At 37.5% G+C, this 26,997-nt stretch overlaps 1 protein-coding gene across 16 annotated transcripts in view; it reads left to right on the forward strand.

Moving 5' to 3' along the window:
- The window catches only part of wnk1b (WNK lysine deficient protein kinase 1b), a 143,778-nt gene that overhangs the window by 90,241 nt on the left and 26,540 nt on the right, over positions 1 to 26,997 (forward strand). For 15 of the 16 annotated variants that reach the window (XR_009513676.1, XM_059978020.1, XM_059978026.1 and 12 more), the window contains 7 exons: positions 5,208 to 5,265; positions 5,393 to 5,527; positions 11,269 to 12,689; positions 13,356 to 13,457; positions 16,484 to 16,576; positions 22,528 to 22,600; positions 23,564 to 23,697. Coding sequence is in view for 15 of the 16 variants with exons in the window: in XM_059978020.1 (XP_059834003.1) it covers positions 5,208 to 5,265; positions 5,393 to 5,527; positions 11,269 to 12,689; positions 13,356 to 13,457; positions 16,484 to 16,576; positions 22,528 to 22,600; positions 23,564 to 23,697 (2,016 nt within the window). In the remaining variant the exon portion in view is untranslated. The remainder of the gene's footprint in view (positions 1 to 5,207; positions 5,266 to 5,392; positions 5,528 to 11,268; positions 12,690 to 13,355; positions 13,458 to 16,483; positions 16,577 to 22,527; positions 22,601 to 23,563; positions 23,698 to 26,997) is intronic. The other variant, XM_059978029.1, reaches the window with a different exon arrangement.

Raw genomic sequence — 26,997 nt, forward strand, 5'->3', positions numbered from 1 at the left:
ATATTTTCCCATGGTTTTTTTTTTGTAAATAGCGAACTTATTTGCTTTGATATTTTGTTTTTGTGTGTGTGTGTGTATGTATATATATATATATATATATATAGATATATAGATATATATATAGATATATATTTACAATCATTTATTCAGCCCAGCTATACATTTATTTTCTGGAGCCACCGGAGTTTTGGGTTGGGAATGTTAGCTTTAGTCTTCAACTTCCCTTGGCTGATTTCTCTCTTTGGGGGGAGGGAGGGGGGAAATGGGTTCTTCCAGAAAGCCGATTGGATGTTTTTACTGTTTTATTTATTCGCTATCTACATGTCTGTGGTTAACTTTTATACATTACTAAAGGATACTTGATGGATTCTTTTATTAGTATACTCAGTTTTAATGTGAAAGGTCTAAATAACCCTGTTAAACAAAATAAGATTTTCTCTTGTATCCGGAAACTTAAAACTCGTGTAACCCCCTGGGTCGCCTCAGGCTCGCTCAGCTCGTTCTCCGTCTAGGGGGAGCAACCTTCGGCCCTGCCAAACTGGGTAATCAGCTGGTGTAGATGCTGCGTGTCCCTGCCTCGCCCAAAAACAGACAGTACACCATATGCGATTAAATGAGTACAATTTATAAAGGTTACTATAACTAAATGATTAATAACGATACAGTCTATATGAAGAAAAAAATAAAGAAAAGGCGCCAAACTTATCAAAGTCCAAACCACTTCGTGCACAACCATTGGATCTCAATTACTGAAGTCTTCTGGCCACCATTCAATCCCCTCCGAACTCCTCGACTCGCAGCTTAGGACCATCCGAAGTGGTCAACCAAGCACACTTAGCTTCATCTCCTCTCCTCGGAGTACCTCCTGGCCTCGGACCCCCACTTGGGGTCCGTTCCTTGCCCAGCTTACAGCATTGCGTCCTCTCTCTCAACCCCTCCCGCCGATCTCCCCAAAAGCTCGCCAACAATAGCTTACAGACTCAGAAGAAAGAACAACATTAATCCCAATTGGTTTACAAGGGAATACAATTCTCGTTATCAGTAAATTTTAACCCAAACAAGCTTCCAGCACTCTCTTGCAACAAAGAAGCATTCCTGCTTTTAACAAAACAAAGAAGCCATTTTGATTACATATACAGTAACAAAGAAAAAAGAAATCCCCTTTACACTCGTATAATCTTTCTTCAAGAAACCTATATTCGTAAAGATGATATTTCATGTTCTTTCAAAGGATGGAAGGGTATACATTTTCACTCACCCTCTCAATCTAGATTGAGAGGCATCTCTATCTCTAACCTGTTTGATCAGAATATATCCTTTATTCAACATAATGTAATTTCTGATACAAATGGCCACTTTGTTATTGTTTCGGGTAGTCTTGAGAATAAACTAATCGTATTTGCGAATGTATACGCTCCAAATACAGATGACTCCTTGTTCTTTGAACTTCTTTTCTCTTTTCTGCCTGATTTGAATCGGTATTCCTTAGTGATGGGTGGAGATTTTAATTTTTGGCTTGATCCTATATTAGACTGCTCTTCGAGTAAAACCCCGTCACTAATAAATCAGTCCTACTTTTTAAATCTTTTCTATTTCAATGTGGTATTCTCGATGTGTGGCATTTTTTTTATACCCCCAAGAAAAGGAATATTCATATTTCTCTCAGGTTCATCATATGTACTCTCGGATTGACTGCTTTTTTATAGATAGAAACTTGCTTCCACTGGTACGATCCTGTGATTATAAGGAGATTGCTTTGTCTGATCATTAACCTGTGCTTCTGGCTTTAAGATGACCTGTTTATTCTGTATCATATAGAAGTTGGCGTTTTAACTTATTGTTATCTGATAAAAATTTTCTGAAGTTTTTGGAAAACCATGTTACTTTTCTCTTTAAAGAAAATTTTAAAGGAGACACTGCTGGTACTGTAGTCTGGGATACTTTTAAAGCATATGTTTGTGGAGAAATTATCTCTTACTCTACCTATATAAAGAAAAAAGCTGACAAAGAAAGGTCTGACCTAGCAGTGATATTAAAAGATCTTGATCGAAAGTATGCCCTATCTCCAGCCCTAAGTATATATAATAAGCAGATTGAAATCCAATCCAAGTATAATCTTCTGCTGACTTACCCAATTGAACGACAGCTGTTGAGAGATAAAACTCAATTTTACATTCACGGGTATAGAACAGGTAGTTTATTAGCCAATTGCTTAAAACCTTTTACAGTTAATCGTCAAATCACAAATTTTTTTAAAGATAATGGTACTAAGATATCCGACCATTCTGAAATTAACAAAGTATTTAAAGACTTTTACCTTTTGTATCAGTCTGACTCTATTTCAGATGATACCTATATGAATACTTTTTTCTGTAATATCAACATTCCTACATTGTCTGCTGATAGCCTAATACAGTTAGATCAGCCTATTTCCAATGAAGAAGTGGCTGACGCTATACATGCTTTACATTCTGGTAAGACCCCAGGACCTGATGGCTTTCCTGGGGAGTTTTATAAAACTTTCACTACGTAACTTACACCTTATTTATCCTCTGTTTCATCAGAGCCCTTTAAATCAGGTAAAATCCCTCAATCTTTTTATGGAGCTTTTATTTCTTTTATTCTTAAAAAAAAATCCAGCTGAATGTTCTTCACACAGACCGATTTCTTTATTAAATGTTGATGCAAAAATTTTATCCAAAATCTTAGCTCAAAGACTTGAAAATATTTTACTATCTATTAGATCACATGACCAGACAGGATTTATTAAAAATCGTTACTCACATTTTAATATATGTCGGTTATTGAATGTGATATATTCACCATCCAAAAAAAAATCAGTGTGTATATTATCCTTAGATGCAGAAAAAGCCTTTGATAGGATTGAGTGGAATTATCTTTTTAAGACCTTAGAAAAGTTTAATTTTGGGCCTAATTTTATTCGTTGGGTTAAATTAATTTACTTGTTTCCTACCGCTCAGGTTATTACTAACTCTCAAATTTTTAAGCCATTTAAATTACAGCCGAAAACTAGACACGGTTGCCCTCTTAGTCCTTTACTTTTTGCTTTAGCTATGGAACCCTTAGCAATAGCATTTCGAGAATCTAAGGACATTTCTGGTATACTAAGGGAAGGTATGACTCATAAAATTTCATTATACGCTGATGATATTTTACTTTTTATCTCTAACACTGAAACTTCTTTACCTTCGGTTCTTTCTTTAATTTCCCAGTTTAGTTTTGTTTTCAGGATATAAGCTGAACTTGCATGAAAGTGAACTATTTCCTTTAAATGACCTAATGTCATCAAATGCCAAATTTCCGTTCCAAGTTGTTACAAGTCAATTTACACATCTAGGTGTAACAATTACTAAAAACTAGAAGAATTTATTTAAAGAAAACTTAAACCCCTTATTGAATTATGTGAAAAAGACGCTTTCTAAATGGTCTCCTCTTTCTTTATCCCTAATTGGCCGAATTAATTTGATTAAAATGAAGATTCTTCCTAAATTTTTGTATTTTTTTCAGGCTTTACCTATTTTTATTCCTAAGACCTACTTTGATTCTTTAGATTCAATTTTAACATCTTATATATGGAATAATAAACAAGCTCGTTTAAGTAAAGTTTACCTACAAATAAATAAAGAGATGGGTGGATTAGCCCTACCTAATTTTAGGTTTTACTATTGGGCTGCCAATATAAGGAATATTACTTTTGGTCCTATTATATTTATCATAAAGATTGCCCATCATGGGTTTCCTTAGAAGTTAATTCCGTAAAAAAAAAAATTCCTCTATTGTCTCTCTTCTTGGATCACACTCTTTTTCAGCAAATAAAACAACAAATAACATAATTGTTAAGCAAAGTTTAAGGATCTGGTCTCAAAATTTAAAAAATTGGTTTTTCATTATCATCTCCCATTCTCCTTAATTTTTTTTTTATCCCTTCCATGACTGACAAAGTCTTTAAGGATTGGGATGAACTAGATTTTAAGTGTTTTTGTGACCTGTTTATCTCAGGATCTCTTGCTTCATTTGACCAATTGTCAACTAAATTTGCGCTGCCAAAAACATTTTTACAGATACCTTCAAATTAGAGATTTCTTACGTTTCCAATTAACTACTTTTACTATAGGTCCTGATTAAAAAATTTACTGGACGATCTTTTAAATTTAAAACCTTTTGTTAATGGTTCTATTACCGGTATCTATAACTTGTTGATTGATTCTAGACAAGACTTTTTAGATAAAATAAAAAAAGCTTGGGAGGATGACCTAAATTGTCAGATTTCTGATGATAGATGGAATAAAATTCTTAAACGGGTTAATAAATCATCTTTCTGTGCTCGTCATTCTCTTCTACAATTTAAAGTGGTTCATAGAGCTTACATTTCTAAACAGAAGCTGTCCAGTTTTTATCCAAACGTTTCTCCACTTTGTAATAAATGCAACTCTGCTGATGCCTCTTTAATTCATATGTTTTGGTTTTGCCCTAAAATTGAAAAGTTCTGGCAGGAAGTATTCCATACCTTCTCACAACTTTTTAGGGAAGTAATGATGAAATGAAACAGTTTTTTATGGTGAACAGTTCTAAAATTCCTCCTCACCATTGTGCAAGTTTGATCAGCAGCTACAGGAAATGTTTGGAGGTTATTGCTGCTCAGGGAGGTTCGACCAGTTATTAAATACAAGAGTTCACATACTTTTTCCGGCCTGGACTGTGAATGTATAAACAGTATTTTCAATAAAGACAAGGGAAGTACAATTGCTTGTGTGTTATTAATTTAGGCAGATTGTGTTTGTCTATTGTTGTGACTTAGATGAAGAGCAGACCACATGTTATGAGTAATTAATGTAGAAAACCAGGTAATTACAAAGGGTTCACAATCTCTTCCTTGCAACTGTAAGAGGTCAGAGTGGGGGAAAAGAAGAGGAGGGGAGGAGAAAAGGAAAAAAGAAAAATTAATAAAAATTATCAAAAGGAGAAATGGATGCTTTGCCATCAGGTTGGAGGCTACCAAGAGGGAAAATGTGGTGTTACTCCTTCACCTTGAGAGTGGGGTTGTCGTGGCACAAGAGGAGGCTATGGACTGACATGTCAGAACTGGAATGGAGATAAGAATTATAGTTGGCCACTGGGAAATACTGCTTTTGGCAGATGGAGCAGAGGTGCTTAATATTAACACCCAGTACATTTTTTTTTTGCAGACTGTGGAGGGAATGTACAGACAACAGGAAGCTCTAATATCTGTACCACTTCAGTTAGGTGAGTGGTGTTACTTGTTTCAGCGGTGCCATTTCCATGGACTTCCAAGAGTAGATGTAACGTTGGAAGGATATTGGTGATGGAATTGCACTGAAATTACATTGTTGTGTTGTATATTGTCATTTAGGTACACAAGCAGGCTCTGCAATGCAAGTGGTCCATTCAGCTGGAAGACGATTTATTGTCAGCCCAGTTCCCGAGAGCAGATTACGAGAACCGACATTAAGTATGGGTGTCACTTCAGTTAAAGAAACTTCAACAGGTATTGTCATTGGATAAAGGGTGGGAATACAACTTTAGTTTTTTTTGCTGGGTATGAGATAATTCGCAATTCATAAGCTGCTGCAGCAGTTCAATTCACATTTAATTTAGAATTGAAGTTAGAAACCAAAAGATCATACATTTCTTTGAATATTGCATCCATTATAAAAGATCAGCACACTAGTTCTTTTAATGTGCTAATTTTATTCCAAATCTATGACTTCTTATTCTAAAATGCTCTTAATTAAAACTAATCAAATAATTACATTTCAGTGGAAAGGCAGCTAAATCGGAAAACCTTGCAATTACATTCTGAAATATGCATAAATACTATGCTTTTTATTTAGTATATAGTTAAATTTAATAAATGGTAAATGATAGATGTATTAATATTAGCACCTTGAAAGTCTTGTAAAGACAAGGGGTTCAACTGGTATAGTTGGAAATCCTTGGCGAAAGTTGAGACTTTGCCCAAGGAAATGTTGATGAGAAGCCTGATATAGGGGAAAAAAATGTTTATTTTTAAATAGCAACACAAGGCTGCGGATGCTGGTATTGTATATTCATTTACAAGTACCTTGGAAGGTTTTCAGCATGAATAAAATAGTGGAAGAGAGGTGAGCTGTTTCTAAGAAAAGCAATAGTTGAAATCTTAAGGGCCAAGAAGAAACCAAAACCTGATTTGAGGTAGACCTTGGTGTAGAAGTTAGGTGGATTGCTTACAGAACTCAAAAATTGTGACCATAAATAAAATATTAGAACAGGGATCTTTATAATGGAAACTATGAACTGGTGGAACAATGGAAGCATGATTAAATCCAGAGAATGAATGTTAATACAGTTATGGAATGTAATGTTGCAAAAAGACAAATGAACAACAAAAAAAAACCCACTGGTTCTCTGTAGAGTCATGGAAAAAGACAGCATAGAAACAGGCCCTTCAGCCTTCGAAGTCTGGATCAATATCAAGCCTTTCAGACTAATCCTATTTTAATCCCAGAGTTAAACTAGAAATATATGGGATGTAAACTAAATTAATTACGTATGAGTGGGGAAACATTAAAATAGTCTACTTTTGACACCTTGCCCTACTGTCCCGTTTATTATTTATTGTAATGCCTGCACTGTTTTTGGGCACTTAATGCAGTCCAGTGTAGGTCTGTAGTCTAGTGTAGCTTGCTCTGGTTTTTTTGAAATTACGTAGTTCAGTCTAGTTTTTTGTACTGTGTCATGTAACACCATGGTCCTGAAAAACGTTGTCTCATTTTTACTATACACTGTACCAGCAGTTATGGTCGAAATGACAATAAAAAGTTGACTTGACTTTACTTATTTTATATGTTATGAGCTACAGACTTTCTGGTTGGCAAAAGGAAAAACTAAAGGAAATAGAAAAAGTATGGATAAATGGAAAAAAGAAAAGTTTGGTGATAGAAAGTTAACATTTTAGGTCAAAGACCTTTCATCAGAATTGGGAGAAGTTAGAAATTCAGTAATTTAAATAGCAGTGGGGCAGCAGAGAGAACATAAAGATTGCTTGTGATAGGAAGGAAATTGAAAGAGAACTGGATGGTACAAAGGGTTGTGTTGAAAGCATGTTCAGAAGAGGACAAATGTCATGAGAATTCATGGATTATGTCAATCCAGTGGCAGTGGATGTATCCTGTTGGTGACACAGGATGTACTTGGAGATTGTGATGCAGGAATCTAGTACGTTGCCAGGTATAATTCAGTGAGTATCAATTACCACATCAATTTGTTGCTTGATTGATGAACACTCCAGCTGTTTGCAAGGAGTATTGGGCAAAGTTGATTGTGCTAGGAATAACTTAGCACAGAGTCGAATTCTGTGGATAAGTTAATGTAAAGTGATCTGTCAAGTTTTAATTTTCTCTTGTCATTGTAATGGTACATCTGATTTTTCCAAGCCATTTCAGAGTGCACTTGAGTCAAATCACATTGGTGGATCTGGAGTAATATCAGTGAAGGGTGGCAGTTTATCTCCCTGAAAAATGTTAGTGAACCTGAGGCAAAACCAGTTGACCATTTTTGTGGACATTATTACAAAGAATGATTGAGTTTTTTAAAATATAAATTTAAGATTAACTGCATTTACATTGCACAGCTGTTATATTGTCATTTTACTCTGGTCTTAGGATTATTAGCTTGGAATTTAACTGCTGCACCATCACTGTATCCTTTCTTTCTAAATCTTTTTATTAATATTAATAATATGGACAGAATACAGATGATATATTGATAAAGAAATTACCAACATACACATTCCATTACATATGAAAAAAAAAACATACATAATAGTTACAATATAAATGAGTTTACCAAGACATAAGCCATAAGATATATGTATGGACATAGTAAATCTAAATATTTCATAATGTATAATATAAAAAAAACAGAAAAAAGAAAGAAAAAAAAACAAAAAAAAATTTATATAATGCAGAACTAACTAATCTAATCTAATAACTATAGCTAATAAGTAATATAAAAGAAAAAAAAACAAACAAAAGAGAAGGAAAAAAAAAAGTGGGCTGTTTATAATATCTCACAAAAATAAGTATTCATCAATGCCGTCATTTCCGGTCCTCTCAAAATACATAAGCTAAAAGCTGGGAAATCAAATGTACTTGGCAAAGGGTCATATTACATCATATGAAAATGTTGAATAAATGGTCTCCATAACTTTTCAAATTTAGTAGAAGTCTCAAAAGTACCACTTCTAATTTTTTCTAAATTTAAACATAACATAGTTTGAGAGAACCAATTAAATACAGTGGGAGGATCAATTTCTTTCCAATTCAACAATATAGATCTTCTAGCCATCAAAGTTAGAAATGCAATCATTCGACGGGCTGAAGAAGATAAATGCTGTGAATCTAACATTGGTAAACCAAAAATTGCGGTAATAGGATGAGGTTGTAAATCAATATTCAAAACCGCAGATATAATATCAAAAATATCTTTCCAATATTTCTCCAAAAATGAACACGACCAAAACATGTGAGTTAAAGACGCAATTTCAGAATGACATCTATCACAAATAGGACTTATTACTGTATCCTTCAGCCAGGCCCTTTTATGATTACAATATTATCTCCAAGGAATCATTAATGGAAAATATAGTAAACCTACAGAACCAAATTAACTGGTCTATTAGTGAATGCTGATGTAGATCTGTAAGAGTGGGTTTCTAAATTAACTTGATTTCATTTGAGCAGGTTGCAATTGATGTAAGTTGACTTGTTCGCAACAAGGACATGTACAGAACAATGGTATTGTGGGTCTAACATTGGGTTTTGGATAGAGAACTGTGCTGAATGTGTCGCTCTTTCTTCCCCACCTTCCTCTTTGTTTTTTCCCTGAGTGTAAGGAAACACATGTACAGCATTGTTCTCTGCAGGATTATTATTTGCCTTGAAAGGAATATTTCATTGTTTGCTGGTAATATGCAGTAAGTAATATGGCAGAGAATCATAAATTTCAAACATTTATCAGAAGGATATGAACAGGTTAGTGGAATGGCCAAGTATGCTGATGGAAATTGAACAGGGGAAGTGGAAAGTAAACCTTTTGGTAAGAGTATTGTGATAATTTAACCTAAGCAGTAGTTTTCGAGATGGCAGGAGCGTGGAACTTGCCGGATTCTTTGTTTCAGTGGTAGAGAAAATTGATTATAAAACCAAGAAGCTTAAAGGAAAAAAAAACTGCACATGTCTTAATTAGAGTATTGTGTATAATTCAATCTAACTCCCTTTTGGATGAATATCAAAACTGCAGAATTAACTAGGTAGCATGGTACTGGGGATGAGAAACTTGAACAGTGTGAACTGGAGGTACGTTGTTGTAACTAGAGCAATAAATCAAGATTTGATTGCTTTTTAGAATGTAGAAGTATTTCAAAAGAGTAAAAATGGAGAAAATGCTGCCAGGATTGGTGAAAGTGACTTTAAAAGACATGAAATTATTTATAGACAAATTTTATTTGGCTGGTTGTGATCCTGATGGGTTATCTGAAAGTACAGTATTTCCCTTTTCAATATTAATTGTACCTGATTACATGATTTTACAATTTATGTGCTTCAAGTATTAGTTTTCTCTGCTTCCCAGTTCCAAAATTCTTGCCACTTCCAAATACTCTGAAGTTTTAGATCAAGACCTTTCATCTGAACTGGTCCAGATGAGGTGTCATGACCAGAAAGTACATCAACTGCCCATTTCCCTCCATTGATACTGCCCAACCTACTCTGTTCCTCCAGCACATTATATTGCGTTTAGGGGTTTTAGTTTGTAAAGAACACCACAAGATATCCCATCCCAGTCAATCGATTAGGAAACATTTCCATGGGCAGAGAAATCAACATGTTTAGAGCTGTAGTTTTTTTTTTAAACTTTTTTTATTGCATTTTTAAATGATTACAAAGTATGAAAAAACAATGTATATAACCCATACCCCCTCCCCTTAACCCCTCCCCCCTAACTACCCTATAGAAAAAAAAAGAAAGAAAGAAAGAAAGAAAGAATGCCTGGTTGTTGGAAGATCTCCACATGCTCCATGGAATTCATAATTGTAGAAAGATTTAAATAGTGTCGAATAAACTCGGGCTTCCAGCCGGGCATAGATATCAATTTTAACTGATGTTTTGATGATCTACTCTGCCATTTTCATCAGGGATGATGCCTGGGTATGTCTAGTCTGGTGGTATATATACGCTGTTGTCCGTCCCAACAAAGGGAGACAGGACGGTTGTAAGTGCTTAGTGAGGTAATAAGTCAGAGAATCTATCACACTGACTATGCGAAATAGTCAGCGAAATTGCGAAATTTCACCATGCAAAAACTATTTTGGACCCGGAGGTCTCCACGACGAAATAAGCCGATTACGCACAATTTTCTTACAAAATGGCTAAAAGGTGAAGGATATCAATCGGGCCTTTAACAATACCAGCAGAAAAAAAAAGGAAACCTAACAATGTGGAGGAACCCATTGCTACTGCCTGTCTTCCCTATATTTCTCCAGTTTCTGCAAGGATTGCAAAGATCCTAAAGAAATACAGGATTAATACCACTCATAAACCTGTAAAGAAGCTCAAATTAGTTTATGTGGGTCAAAGATGACCTGGGGCTCAGGACGGTTGGCATTTACAGGATTCCCTGTGAATGCGGAGCAGCACATATCAGCCAGGTGGGGGACACAGTGAAAACCCGCTTCAAGGAACACAGGAGGTGTATCTGTTTGGGTTAACCAGAAAGATCAGCAGTAGCGGAACATTGCATTCACAATGGCTATAGGATTGACTTTGATGGCACAAAACAATGGGTTTTGGGACCACCTGGTGAAAGAAGCCATTGAATTAAAACTAGAGAAAACATATTTTAACAAAAGACAAAGGTCGTGCTCTAAGTAAGAACTGGAATTTAATTGTAAACAAGGTGGGACAACGGAAACCTGACTGGATGAGGACTAAACAATCAGATGGGACAGGCAACAGGGTTATATATACCACCAGGCCAGACATGCCCAGGCATCAACCCTGATGAAGATGGCAGAGTTTGTCATCGAAACATCGATTAAAATTGATACCTGTACCCAGCTGGAAGCCAGAGAAGAGTTTATTAGTCATATGTGCTGGGAAAGCACTAGATCCTTTTGAAAATTAGCTGTGCTTAGAAGGAATCAGATGACATCCTATGCTAACTGATAACTGATTTTTTTTTGTTTTACAGCTGTTTCCCATGGTCACAATCTAAACCTGTCACACTCAGCTTCGTCAGTGAGTTTGCAACAAGCCTTTTCAGATTTAAAGCACAAAGCTTTTCAAGAGGGCCCTAGTACTGCCCCTCCTATCTTCAGCCAAACCATCCCACCATTTTCTGTGGTAGCTCCAGAAATGGCTAGTGTTGGCCAAGGAATTAATACACAAACAGTGGTGACATCCTCAGGACCTGCTACTGTTGTAGCTGCTAGTTCTGCGTCTCAAGCCAACATGCAAAGTATTCAGTCACAATCAGATGAGCAGTTAACTAATGAAACCATTGCTGGCGTAATTGTCTCTAACACTACTTTGCTGCCTCCAGCCTCGCAGCCAGCTCAGCAGTCAGTTGGTGGCATTTCTGCCAATGTAAGCATTCCAACTTGCATGTCTCCACCACAATCATCCCAGATAAGTCTGCAAATAATTGGAGGCTCTACTGCAAGTGTTTCTGCTCCAAGTTCAGTGTCTCCACCACTGTCATCGCATCTTGTTCAACATTTGATTGGAGGAGCTGCAATCAGTGGTGGGCCTTCAGCTTCAGTTTCTCCATCTTTCACCCAGACTGTGATAGTGCAAGCTTCTCAACAACTTAGTGGTGGTGCTGTGGTCAGTCTGGCAGAATCGTCAGCTCCTCTGAGTACATTACAGAGCAAGGCAGAGATTTTGTGCAGTACAACCCAAGCTGAAGATCAGCCGATAGAAGGTAGTGGCATGACTCTGGCAGTCTCTACTTCACCGCCATCCTTACCATCCACTTGTGACACTCAGACTCCTGTGAGCCAGTCCATTGTGGTGCAAACAATTAGTGCACAAAATGTTACTCTACCTCATCCTGTGGGTGTTTCTGTGCCTCTGGCATCCCAGATCTCTGTACCTGGCACAGTATCTGCACAACCTGGTTGCAGCGTTCCTTCTGTACAACAAACACTGATTCATAATCAACCTCAAACAGCTTTTCTTCCAAATCAGCCCCATATTCATTATTCTGAAGTTGACATAGATTTAAATACCAAAGGCACTGGCATTGATGACATCAAGACTTTGGATGAAAAGCTTCGATCGTTGTTCAGTGAACATAGCATTGGAGGGTGTCCTCACATTTCAGCACCTTTAGAAATGGGATTGAATGCAGAGTCTGCTACAATTGATAGTTTACTTGCTGCAGGCAAAGTAACTGGTATCCCAGGGACTTCAACAGTTACTGTCCCGTCCTACCCAGTTGCTACCACAGGTTCTATCATGCCTCCTTCCAGTCTACCTCTTGGCCCTACAGGACTTCCATTAACTATCCAGCAACCTTTGACTCCTTCCAGTTATCCAGCAGTTGTTCCTTCTGTGCCCAGTGGGCGACCAGGCACGCCTCCATCCAAACCACCGCTTGGCAGATTACCCGTAAGTAAACCCAGAACACATAAAATGACATGAATATTTAATGTTTATGTAAGAATGTGAAACCAGAAAACTGCATTAATAGTAACAGTGCAGTTTTCAAATACATCAACATTTTTAACTTAATTTATGTAAGCACTAAAAGTCTTTATTGAGATTGCAGTGCCAGTCTGAACTGTACTAAATCTTCCTACCTCTTCATCTAATAATTCAAATTATTAAATATTTCACCACATAAACATTTTAGTTTGTTGTGCAGCTTTCTGTAAAAGGTGGCAGCCTTGGTTCCTATTTTCAGGTGTCTGCCGTTCGTTCCTTTAAACTGCCTGCAAGGAAATGCAACATTTAAAACTACTTCAGTAGGATTCTTGAAGTTGTGTACCTGTGGAATTGTCATATAAAGTGCTGTTATTTTTAAGTTAATGATGTTCATGATCAAGTAGAAAAATTACAATCATAACCATCAAATCTGTGTCCTAGGATATACTTTGAATGTTTTGTACTTTATTTGAATGTTGTGTTGTATTTTGAAACGCTGACTTCCTTTTTTTACTTGGAGAATACTGTTTTTTGTGAAAAATTGGGAGTATCTTTTAAGACCAATATTTGATAAGTCATTCACACATGGCCTTAGTTGATGCAACTCCTCTTCCCGTTCATCACTTGTAGGTGCAACAGTTAAGTACGGAAGCTCTTGACCAACAATTAAAACAGGCTCTCACTCCACCCACTGAGCAGTTGCCACCTTTTCCAGGACCTTCACTAACCCAGGTGCAATAATATTACCCAAGTGCTCTTTGTGAATTTATTACTCTGTATGCCATGCCATTTGCATGTGATTCATCTCTTGATTGAAAATTATCTGATGCATGTTTTGTCTTGCTTATTAATCTTTTAACTGTAAGTTATTAATTATTGTATGCAGTGCAAGCTAAACCTGTCAATGCAAAACACAGTTTGGATAAATTGCTTCCTTTTGTCTATATTCTGTTTACCAAATATGGATGAACATATGCCATCAGTCCATATGCAAGTGAATGTTCTTTGAAATTTTCTGTTCACAAAATGCCTTTTAACATGCATGTGACAGCCAGTGGTCTTAGAGTGCTGAATCAATTTATTTGTAGGATCATTATGTGATCATGTTTGAGTATAGTTAATTGTTATTGAAGGCTGATTCAGTACTTGTATACAGGATCATTAGCATAAATTCTGCCTGTTTCTGTCCCAATGCAATTGGCTCCTTATTCCAAAATGTATTAAATTCTGAGTGTTCATCCATCATATGCTGAATTCATTTGATTCCTGTTGTCTCCAGTGAATTTTCTTTGTACCCTTCCTCTACCTCTTTGGAACCAAGTAATTGTGGAAGATGGTGGTGTTAAAAAGTTTGTAAACCCTGTAGGATTTTCTCTATTTCTGCATTAATATGATCACATCTTCATGTAAGTCCTAATCTACATAAAGAGAACCCAATTAAATAGATAACACAAAAAAACATTATACTTGTTCATTTATTTATTGAGAAAACTGATCCAATATTACATGTATTTGTTGGAAAAAGTATGTGAACCTTTGCTTTCAGTAACTGGTGTGACCCCCTTTTACAGCAATAACCAACAGACGCCTCTGGTGACTGTTGATCAGTCCTGCACAATTGGCTTGGTGGAATTTTAGGCCGTTCCTCCTTACAAAACTGCTTCAGCTCTGGGATGTTTGTGGGCTTCCTTGTGTGAGCTGCTTGCTTCAGGTCCTTTCACAACATTTCTACAGGATTAAGCTCAGGACTTGGACTTGGCCATTCCAAAACATGTATATTATTTTTAAACCATTCTTTTGTTGATTTACTCTTGTCTTTTGGATCATTGTCTTGTTGCATTATCCAACTTCTATTAAGCTTCAGGTGAGGTATGTGACCCTGACATTCGCCTGTAAAATGTCTTGATACAATTTTGAATTCATTGTTCCCTCAATGATTGTAAGCTGTCCAGGCCTTGAGGCAGAAAAGCAGTCCCAAACCATGATGCTCCTTGCACCATGCTTCACTGTTGGGATGAGGTTTTGGTGTTGGTGAGCAGTGCCCTTTTTCCTCCAAACATAGCAATGTGCATTTCTGCCAAAAGGTTTAACTTTTGCCTCATCTGTCCACAGAACATTGTCCCAGAAGTGTTGTAGAACATCCAGGTGGTCTTTTGCAAACTTGAGACGTGCAGCAATTTTTTTCTTTTTTGGAGAGCAGTTGTTTCCTTTGTAGTGTCCTTCCATGAACACCATTCTTGTTCAGTGTTTTCTTATATTGGACAGACGAACAGATAATTCAGCAAGTTCTAGATATTTCTGCAGGTCTTTTGATATTGCCCTTGGGTTCTTTTTCACCTCCTTCAGCATTGCACGTGTGCTGTTGGTGTGATTTTTGCAGGATGCCCACTCCTAGTGAGAGTAGCCACAGTACTGAATGTCCTCCATTTGTGGACAGTTTTTCTTGCTGTGAACTGATGAACACTCAGTTCTTAGCCTTTTCCAACTTAATGCAATTCTACAGTTCTTCTAGGGTTCTCTGAAAGTTGTTTCTGACCAAGGCATGGTGCACATAAACAGATCTTTCTTGAGAAGAACAGGCTCTGTTAGTACCTTGACTTTTTGTCCTTTTACCTCTATTTCCCACACCTTTAATCTCATCTCATTGATTTGGAACACATGACACCAAATAGCTTTTGTAGAAGGCATTGCCCCAGAGGTTCACATACTTTTTCCAAGAAATACTGTACATGTAATAGTGGATCATTTTTCTCAAATAAATGAACTAGTATAATGTTTTTGTGTTTCATTTATTTTATCGGGTTCTCTTTATCAATTTTTAGAACTTGCATGAAGATCTGATCACATTTTAGGTCATATTTTTGTGCAGAAATACAGAAAATTCTACAAGGTTCACAAATTTTCTAGCACCACTGAATTTGATTCCAGTCTTTTTGTGCACTTTTGTCATCTGTAATCTCAGCTTGGCGATCCTTCAATTAGTGTCGTCCTATTGCCTAGAAACCCTCAACATAGTGCAAGAAATTGGAAATGAATTAATTTTGACTCTGGAAACTGACTTTAGATTCTGCAATTTTTATTATAGAACATTTTTGGCTTTTTAAAAATTTTTAAAAAAATTTAAAAATAGAAGTTAAAAATAACTTCTGGTCTCTCACTTCCTAATTCTTTTTCCTGGAACTAATTCCTAAAGTAAAAATTGACAGTTAAAAGCATGGTCTGATATATCTGGATTTGTGGTATATATTGGAGTTCAGAAATTTGAATAATATAAATAGGTATTGGAAATTGTGTGTTCTTGCAGGTTTGTATAATTTCTCTATGTCTGCAACATAATTGTGCCCAAGAGATCAGATGAGCTAGTAGTTGAGCAACATCTTTGATGTTTTCAAACTATCTTTTGGGAGGTGTGTGATCCAATGTGTTAGCTACTCTTGAGTTTTGCTTTATCACTCTTACTGCCTCAACTTCTAACTTCTCAGTAGTTTACAACCCCGTAAGCTTGAGTTTCAATCATATATTTCAGGAAAGAAGTGATATTGGTAACAGATTGTATTTTAATTCTTTGAACTGCATTATTTGAACGGCTTATTTATTTGCTCTGCAAAATGATTTGTTGATACTTTTCAGGAAATTTTATTTGCAGCTGCATTGAAACTAAATCTGAAATAATATTATAAATCAGCTTGTGTTTGGGGAGGTTAAGCACTATTTATAGATCTGAATTCATAGATTATTTAAAACTTACTGTTCTTCAGTCACAACAACCTTTGGACACGTTGGATGCCCAATTAAGACGAGCCCTGAGCCCAGAGACTGTACAAAATGTGCCTGTTTTTACATCAGTGCAGGTGAGTGTCAAGATATTAATACACAACTTTTCAAACTTGGAGGTGTAGTTTAAATAGCTAATTTTGTTAGAGGCAGTGTATTCACGTTGACAAATTTGGAGCAATAAAATAAGAATTTCACAACATAAGCTGGCGGTATTAAACCTGATTGTGAATTGCATTTAACCATATGTAATCGAGCTATATCAGATGTGTTCAACAGGCCTTTTGGGCTATAAAGCATTGTTATTTGCAAAATAAGTTGTTGTTCAGAAACATTCACATTAGGTCTACCGAGTATATGTTGTAGATTTCTTTTTGTCATCAGAGCAGCTTGGCTAAATTTGTACTGGTCTTTTGAGCTGTCAAATCATATGTTTGAAAAACTGCAGTTGCATAGCAGCAAAAATATTTTTTGAGTTGCAACAGGTTTAACCTGCAATGGACCAAAAGCAAACGGTTTCTATAAAAAATAGCTGTCCTGTCTTTGGACGAGTTATTGGGTCCAAAAGTATTTCAAGTTGAGGAATATTTTCAGTACTTTGTTTTGTTTATATCTGCAGTAGAGTTTTATTAATTTGCAGATTTGTCTCAGATGTACAGCATATTTTTAACATTGGAAAAGGTGCTTAAAGCATAGTACACTAAACCAAGGCCCATTATTCTGTGTTACATAGAAAATAGAACAGTACAGAACAGCACAGTACAAGTCCTTCAGATATTGTTGTGATGACCTTTTTAACCTACTTTAAAATCAGTCGAATCCTTCTGCACATTTTTCTTTCATCCTATCTAAGAGTCCCTTAAATGTCCGTATTGTATCTGTCTCTTACCAGTAACCCTGGCAGCACGTTCTGCAGACATACCACCAATTATGTATATTTAAAAAATTCCTCTGATATCACCCATATATTTTGCTCCAATCACCTATTAAATTATGCCTTAATAGCCATTTCCATTCTGGGGGGAAGAAGCCTGTGGCTGTCCACTTGAACTATACCTTTTTATCATCTTGTTCACCTCCATCAAATCACCTGTTTCCAAAGTGAAAAGCCCTAGCCCACTCAACCTATCCTCAAAAGACATTCTCTCCAATCCAGACAGCATCCTGGTAAATTTCCTCTGCACCCTTTCGAAAGTTTCTATCTCCTTTCTATAGTGAGGAAATCAGATCTAATCAATATCTAAGTGTGGTTGAACCAGAGATTTATGGAGCTGCAGCATTAACTACTAGCTCAGGAACTCAGTTCCCTGACTAGTGAAGGATAACGCACCATATGCCTTCTTAACAACCCTATCAACTTGTGTAGCAACTTTGAGGGATGTATGGACATGGACCCCAAGGTTCCTCAAAATGGCCAAGAATCTGGCCATTAATCTTATATTCTGCCTTCAAATTTGACCTTGCAAAAAACATCACTTCACACTTTTCTGAATTGAACTTCATCTGCCTCTTCTCAGCCCAACTTTGCATCCTATCAATATCCTTTTGTAACCTATTGAGAACCTTCCACACCATTCACCACTGACCCTTGTATCATCTTTAAGCACTCTTATCCACCCTTTCACTTCCTCATTCAAGTCATTTATATTAAAAAAAAACAAAAGAGCAAGGGACCCAGAACAGATCTCTGTGGAACACGACTGATCACCAGCCTTTAGTTTGAGTAAGTTCCATCTACTACTACCTTCTTCCTTAAAAGCCAATTCTGAATTCACACAGCCAAATTCCCCTGGATCCAGTACCTCCTCAGTTTCTGAATGTGACTACCATGGGGAGCCTTGTTAAATGCCTTTCTAAAAATGCCTGATTGAATTTTTTGAGGACGTGACTAAACACATTGATGAAGGTAGAGCAGTAGATGTAATGTATATGGATTTCAGCAAGACATTTGATAAGGTACACCATGCAAGACTTATTGAGAAAGTAGGAGGAATGCGATCCAAGGGGACATTGCTTAGTGGATCCAGAACTGGCTTGCCCACAGAAGGCAAAGAGTGGTTGTATTCAGGTCATATTCTACATGGAGATCAGTGACCAGTGGAGTGCCTCAGGAATATGTTCTGGGACCCCTACTCTTCATGATTTTTATAAATGACTTGGGTGAGGAAGTGGAGGGTTGGGTTAGTAAATTTGCTGATGATGCAAAGGTTGGAAGTGTTGTGGATAGTGTGGAGGGCTGTCAGGGGTTACAGTGGGACATTGATAGGATGCAAAACTGGGCTGAGAAGTGGCAGATGGAGTTCAACCCAGGTCAGTGAGGTGGTTCATTTTGATAGGTCAGGAATGATGGCAGAATATAGTATTAATGGTAAGACTCTTGGCAGTGTGGAGGGATCTTGGGGTCCTACATAGGACGCTCAAAGCAGCTGCGTAGGTTGACTCTGTCGTTAAGAAGACATACAGTGGATTGGCCTTCATCAATTGTGGGACTGAGTTTAAGAGCCGAGAGGTAATGTTGCAGCTATAGAGGACCCTGGTCAGACCCACTTAGAGTACTCTGCTCAGTTCTGGTTGCCTCATTATAGGAAGGATGTGGAAACCATAGAAAGGGTGCAGAGGAGATTTACAAGGATATTGCCTGTATTGGGGAGCATGCCTTATGAGAATAGGTTGAGCGAACTTGGCCTTTTCTCCTTGGAGCGACGGAGGATGAGAGGTGACTTGATAGATGAGATAGGTGTGACGACCTCCCTGTAGCTCTTATCTGTCACCTCCTCATTCTTCTGAATGAGCTGAAGGTGATCTAGCTTCAGCTCCAGTTTCCAAGCAGTCTGCAAGGTGCTGCAGACTGGATGTACTACTTGCAGGTGAATCAGGGAGAATGGGGTTTCACAGATATCCAATATCTTGCATGAGGATCACATCACTGACCTGGAATCCATTCTCTCTACTCTAGGTACTATTTTTTTTAATAAAGGGAACTTTGACAAAAACTTAATCGTAGCCTCCACCTCTTCTTGCCAAAGTGTCAGTTCTCCACACTAACAATGGCCACTCCTATAATGACCATACCTCTTAAATCAAACTTTATTTTTATTATTGGCCTTTGCCATATGCCTAATAATCAGAATGATCTCAAGTTCTGCAAAATCTTGACTTTGCCCTTAGTTTTTGAAATCTGCAAGTAGTTGTCCCCACAAAAAGGTATTTAATACTGCTTACATCATAAAGAGTGTCAAATACAATTTTCAGAAATTGAAACTTTGTTTCTTTTTATTTTCTACAGTAGAGTTGGTTATAATAAGTTGCCTTCAGTTAGGAACAAATTCAGATTCAGTTTATTGTCATTTATTAACCACAAATGCAATGCAGTTAAAAAATGAGACAACGTTCCCCCAGAATGATATCACAAAAGCATATGACAAAACAGACTACAGCAGAAAATCCACGTAACGTTTGGCAATCCCCAATCCAGAGTCCGGAGAGGCTGCTGCGTATTAATATCGTGCTACCGTCTAGTGTGTTCCCCAGAAAGGAGCTCCAAATCCACCAGACAAAAACAAGACCAAAAACTAAAGCTACAAGACCTGCACAAAACTACATAATTACAACATATAGTTACAACAGTGCAAACAATAACATAATTGATTAAAAAACAGACTATGGGCACAGTAAAAATAGTCCAAGATGTTAAAGGACTAATGGATTTATTTTGAACAAGATGTTCAAAATAAATATAATTAAAATAAATATAATTAAAGAATTTATTTTGAACAAGATGTTCAAAATAAGTCACCACAGTTTCTGCAAGTCCCCAGGGTTCCGACAGACTCGCCGTCCCACGCCGACAGCAGAAGGGAGTACCCCTGCATTACCCCTGCTATGGACTTACAGGGCGCCGCAGACGCAGCACACACTGGAAGCTCCGTCGAAGCCAGCCTCACAGATGCAGCGCACACCGAAAGCGACCTGAGTTCGTCGAACCTCTGAGCCGACGACCATCCCCTCTGGCACAGCTTCTCTGAGCACCATCCTCTGCCGAGCATATTAAGATGGCCCCGCCAACGGCCATCGGCAACATGACCCCGAGGACTGGAAGCCTGTTCTTCCCAGCAGAGTCCCGGACCTCACAGCAGCAGCAGCAACGAAGAAGGTCTTCCTGGAATTTCCCGATGTTCCTCCGTGCTCCCACGTCCGTTTTCAATCGATTATGATTGCGCATGGCACCACACTTCAAAAATAACAGATAATCAGTTTGGGAGTGGCCACTGCAAGCTGCATTGTGCCACCATCTTGGACTTCCAATAAATGACGCTTTTGCTTAAAACAAAGTGTGCGTTTAAAACAAAGGGGAAGCAAAAATGGTTTTGATGCTTTTTCAGTTGAGTTAAAAGTATTAAGAGTTTATTTATGTACAATTGGTTTGTATGATACGGGTTATTGTTGTATTGTGTCCTGCACATTTGCTGCATTGCTATTATATAGACTGTAAATTTTGCCTTGTGTCTTCTTGTCTTTTTAATGTTATTATGTTTGGTAATGCACCAAGGCAGGGTATTACGCACATGGAAAGAGAAAGATGGCTGGATGAAATGCCTTGCATATTCCTGGTCTCTGCTAAAACCTTGATCTTCATGTTACATTTAAAATATTGCTGTCATCTTACCAATTCAATTAGTTTGTTTTGTAAAAATTTCCCTATCACCCTCACTGTTTTTATCTGCCCTTACATCTCCTCCCTCACTACCATTAATGGCCTCTAACAGTCCTTCCAGGTGAGGCAACACTTCACCTGTGAGTCTGCTGGTGTCATTTACTGTGTTTGGTGCTTCCGGTGTGGCCTCTTGTGTATCGCCGAGACCCGATGTATATTGGGAGACCGCTTCACCGAGCATCTACGCCCTGTCTACCAGAACAAGCGGGATCTCCCAGTAGTCACCCATTTTAATGCACTTGCCATTCCCATTCCAATAAGTCCACCCATTGCCATCACCACTGACGGGATAAGGTCACACTTAGTTTGGAGGAGCAACACCTTGTACTCCGTTTGGGTAGCCTCCAACCTGATGGCATGAACATCGATTTCTCAAACTTCCAGTAAACCATTTCCCACCCCCTTCTCCCCCTCTCATGTTATCTCCTTGCCTGCCCATCCCCCCTTCTGTGTTCCTTCCCCTTTTTTCTTTCTTCCATGGCCTTCTGCTTCTTTCACCAATCAACTCCTAAGCTTTATCCCCTGCTCGAAGTTTCACCTGGTGTTTCTCTCTCCCCTACCCCCATCTTTCAAATCTGCTCCTCAGCTTATTTTTCCCAAGTCCTGCCGAAGTGTTTTGGCTGGAAACATCAACTATTATTTTCCCTTGATGTTGCCTGGCCTGCAGAGTTCCTCCAGCGTTTTGTGTGTGTTGCTCTGAAATGCACATTCCTGATCAGTCTGTGTACACAACCATGACTGACATCCACCCTCAGCTCCATTGGCTCCATGGAGTAAAACAGAAGCTTATTTACACAGCATATTAAAGCAATGATGGAGCTTTACCCAATGAGGAAATCTTGTATATTATAAACATGCCCCCCCACATGTGTTTGTCCTGTATTAAGGTTTGTTAGTAATACATCTGCAAAACACCATAAGATTATATCCTCTTGCAAATTATTGTAACTGCTATGGTAATTTATAACCTTGCCATGGTATGAGAGTGGCATGGTAGTGTATTGGTGAGCGTACTGCTATTACAGCACCAGCAATTCTGGTTCAATTCTGCAAGGAGTTTGTACGTTCTCCTTGTGACCGCATGTGTTTCCTCCATGTGTTCGGGTTTTCTCTTCCATTCCAAAAATGTTTGGTTAGTAGGTTAATTGGTCATAGGGGTGTAATTGGGCAGTGCAAGCTCATTGGTCCAGAAGGGCCTGTTACCATGTTGTAAATTTCTAAAGATTTAAATTTATGCATATTTATAATTTGATAATATAAGCATGTTTTTAAAGCTTGGATTTTCATTTAACTAGCCTTTTCTTCTATAATCAGAGTGTGGCTCCCATGAATGGCTCAGTGGTGTCTTCTGTTCATAGTCTTATACCAACCAGCTTGACTGCAGAAGGTAAAAGTTAATTTTGTCCTGTAGTATCTCTTGGGGTGGGGAAGGGGGGTGAGAATAATGCCATTTGCTTGAAGCTTCATTATTCAGCAAAAAATGTTGATATGTGGAGGCTGAAAAGGTATTCCTGCTACTCTGTATTTAAGGTGTATAGGTGCTGGTCCTTTGCAACATGAAAAGAAGGTTGGATAAGCATGTACTAATGAAACACGATTCTAATACGGATTTGTGTGTGTTGTAAGAGGCTTGACAGTCCTAAATGGAATAATCAAATATATATCAATTTTAAAAACTACAGATATAATCTGATAATAGTAAAAGGGTATCTGTCATTTAATTTTTCTTTGACAAACTGTCAAAGTTGTGAAAACGCAAGGTGAGCAACTGCTTTTTAAATGTATAGTTAATGGCAGGAACCATATCAGTATTGATGTGCAGAGTGATTTTGGGTTCCAAATCCATAGCTCACTGAAGATTGCAACTCAAGTAGCTAGTGTGATAACAAAATTGCAGAGCTTGCTGGCCTTCATCAGTAACAGAATATGAAGCATCTATAGGGCGAATGGCCAAAATTTTTTCTTTAGGGTAGAAATACCAAATACAAGAGGATATCATTTTAAATTAAGTGGGAAATTTTAAAGGAGATGTATGATACAAGTTTTTTCCACAAAGTGTGGCAGAAATCTCAAATATGTTCCCAGGGTGGTTGTGGGAACAGATACGATGGTAGCATTTTAATGGTGCTTAGAGGGGCACATGAATATAGAGGGATGTGAGTCATGTGCATGCTGAATGAATTAATTTGACTTGGCATCACATTCAGCAAGATATCATAGCTAAATAGCCTGTTCCTGTGCGGTACTGTTCTACATAAATCTAATTGGCTAAAAGTTCTGAATCCTGTTTTCTAGAATGTAATTCACTTTATAAGTGATTTCAATTTTAATTAATTTCCTTTCTTACCAGGTCTTGTCCCACAGCTAGATGATAATGTTGCTGTCTCAGAATGCAAATCTGACTCTCGTGAGGAAAATGTCATGACAAACACAGTTGCAGCTATTGGTATTGGAGCCGGAGTTGTGAAAATGGGTCGATTTCAGGTAAGATCTCAGTACAGTAACCAAAAAATTATAAGTAATTCCTTTAATCTCCTCACAACTTGTTATTTAGGAGATGATTGTCAAATAATATTGAATTGCTACAGTTAAAGACCCTATAAATATTATTGTGAGTTTTATTTCCTTTCAAAGAATAATTTTTTAAAACTATGGAAGTAAAATTGAGTATCTGGCTTAAGCACTTTTTGATTTTTCTAATCCTTTCATTATACTGTCTGCATTTGGGCTCATTCCTGACCTTGTGTGCTTTCTATGACTGCATAGGATTCCTCCAGGTGCTCCAATTTCTTTCTAAAATATGGGGTGCTAGGCTAATTGGCTATTGTATGTTACCCCTGATATGTAGAAGAATGGTAGAATCTAGTAGGATTTGGTTCGAATGCAGAATGTGTTACTTGATTGTTTGCTGTCGGTGTGGACTCGCTGGGCCAAAGTGTCTGCTTCCATGCCATGTATTTTGACGACTGACTTTGAATTCCACTTTTTGTACAAAATTCTCACTCTTTTCTAAAGGCCTTTAATTACAAGATTATTAATTAATTCTTTCAATTTTTATAAAATAGTACATCTAATATAACCCACAGTCTTGGTTCATGAGTGTACTAATTTAGAAAACCACCATGAAGTTCTCTTTTTTTTTAACTGTCAGTTTGATTTGCGTAGTCCATACAAAGATAAAACTCTTCTATGATCAAATTGCTCTTATTTTCAGTTGTGTGTTATGCTCTATCCATTATTGTTTGGTGGCAGTTATCTAAGATCCTAAGGTCTATTTTCCTATATCCACCTAATTGCACTTGGTTTTTTAATCCTTATACTGCCTTTTTCCTACCCTCCACTTTTATTTCATTTATCTTGTTAAAAAAACATGTCTAATGCTTAGTTTTGGTTACTTTGCAACAACTTCTGTGTAATGGCTTTGGGTTGCTCCCATTTGTTTTTTAGCTCTTAATTCTTACCTGTCTGTCTTCAAATAAAAGTTGCATGCTTCAGACAATTTTCAATTTTGTTGCTTCATCAATTTTCCATGCTCTGCAGTTGGAGATGTCTTCTGTCTGTATATTTGTTTCCTGATAGATTCCAGTTAGCTTCATCGCAAGACCATAACATATTAGGCCATTTGGCCCATCGAGTCTGCTCTGTCATTTCATCATGGCTGATCCATTTTCCCTCTCAGCCCCAATCTCCTGCCTCCCCGCCACCACCCCCAGTATCCCTTAATGCCCTGATCAAAAATCTATCAACCTTTGTCCTAAAGACTTGGCCTCCAGAGCTGCCTATGGCAATGACTTCCACAGATTCATATCTGTCATTGTCTAATTTCTCAAATTTTATTCCACAACATCTTTCTCTGCTGTTTAGTTTAAAGCCATATTTAAGCACCTTAACTATTTGACTGGTTAGGGTGCTGCTTCCAGCTTGATTCTAGTGAAGTCTGCCCAAGAGAACTACTCCATCCTTCCCCAGCATTCCACAAATTGAAACCCATTTCCTCCACACCAGTCTTTGGTCATGTATTTATCTCTCTGATCTTAATAATGTCATACATTTTGCATGTGGCTCAGGTAATAAAGCATTCTATTCTTACCATTGTGGTTCTGCTATTTAATTTGGACCCAAGCTGCTCATGTTTCTTCAACAGAACCTCCCCCTCAGATTAGCTGGACCAGAGGTAACTTGTACTTCAAGTTCCTTTATGCAGTCTTAAGGAGATCTTAACCTTGACATTGCTAATATGGCAATTGGGACTTGCAGATCTGGCTGCAGAAAACACCATCTATACTACCCTTGAAAGCCACTAGATTCTTTCACTCCCCAATTACAAATGACCTCATCCAACGATATCTGCTACTCTTACCTGCAGTTTTTCTTGTCATCTATAATGCTCCAAGAACTTTCATCTGTGTGAACAAGTAGTAAGGCTGAGGATCCTTTTATGTTACATTATCGATTCCTATATCTATGTCACTGTTCGTCACTTGTTCCTTTTTTGTTTGGCTTGACCAGTTCTGTAGTTCCTAATCAAACGTGTATGATTGCTTCTTGAAACAAAATATCCAGGTGGTAATATCCCCCTCTCTGGTGTCCCACAGTGTCCAAATCAAAGACTCCTGTACAGCAACTAGTTATAATAAAAAGAACTTCGGCTGATCTTCTAATCATATTGGGCTACAGCACATCCTGTACCCATGACTTAACTGTGCTTTTATGCATATTTTAGGTTATTTATTATATTTATTTAACTATTTTTAAATATAAAACTGCATATTGCCATTGTCTTACTGAAATTGCTTGGTCACCAAAGTTCACTCTCCATTGACACTCCACTCTGGGCATTGCATATTGCACTAAGAAGCACTGTGCCTTGACAAAACTTTCATATGTTAAATTGTATTTTTACATGTTCTGAATCAGCTGATCAGTGAATCAGTTCTTGCTGGTTATCTAATTAATTGAGGTTCTAGGCTTGTTGTTTACTATATGTAATTTGTTTACAGTCAAGTAAAAGCCGCACGGCTAAGAGAACAGTTGAACCAAAGTAAACAATTAAATATTTAAAATGAAATTTCCTCTTAACTCATCAAATACCATTTTCTGTTAGCACCTCACAAGTTACATCAGAAAATGCACAATCACATTTTCTGGAGCATCATGTGCTCCATGTCACTTTGTATCAATACAAAGAATTTGGACTCTTTCTGATGAATCATGCTTCTGCATCTGCCAAATTTTCTATTTCATATAATTTTACCGTGACTCCGTGGGAGTGCAACTCAAGTATTATGTAGAGCTTTGATCTTCTTATTTAAGGAGGGGTATACTTGCTTTGGGGCAAAGCAGAGTAAGTTCACAAAGCTGATTCCTTGGATAAACAGTTTGACATAAGAAGAAGGTTGACCCTATACTCACTGGAATATAGAAGAATTATAAGTGACTTAATTGAACCACTTAAGTTTCTAAGGAGAATCGATATCGTGGATTCCTCCATCTTGAATTGTTATTTAGAACTAAGGTGCATGGTTTCAGTATAAAGGGATCAGTTATTTATGATGGACAGTTATTTACCCCTCAACCATCAAGCTCCTGCACCAGAGGTGATAACTTAACTTGTCTTACCCCATCACTGAACAGTTCCCACCACCCAACAGTTCCCACCACCCATGGACTTACTTTCATGGACTCTTCATCTCATGTTCTTTTGTGGTCTATTTTTAAAAAAAAGAAGTCCCAATTGATTCCTGGGATGACAGGGCTGTCTTACGCAGAGAGATTGGAGAGATT

The sequence above is a fragment of the Hypanus sabinus genome, chromosome 8 (assembly GCF_030144855.1).
Source record: "Hypanus sabinus isolate sHypSab1 chromosome 8, sHypSab1.hap1, whole genome shotgun sequence".
In the NCBI taxonomy this organism is placed as follows: Eukaryota; Metazoa; Chordata; class Chondrichthyes; order Myliobatiformes; family Dasyatidae; genus Hypanus; species Hypanus sabinus.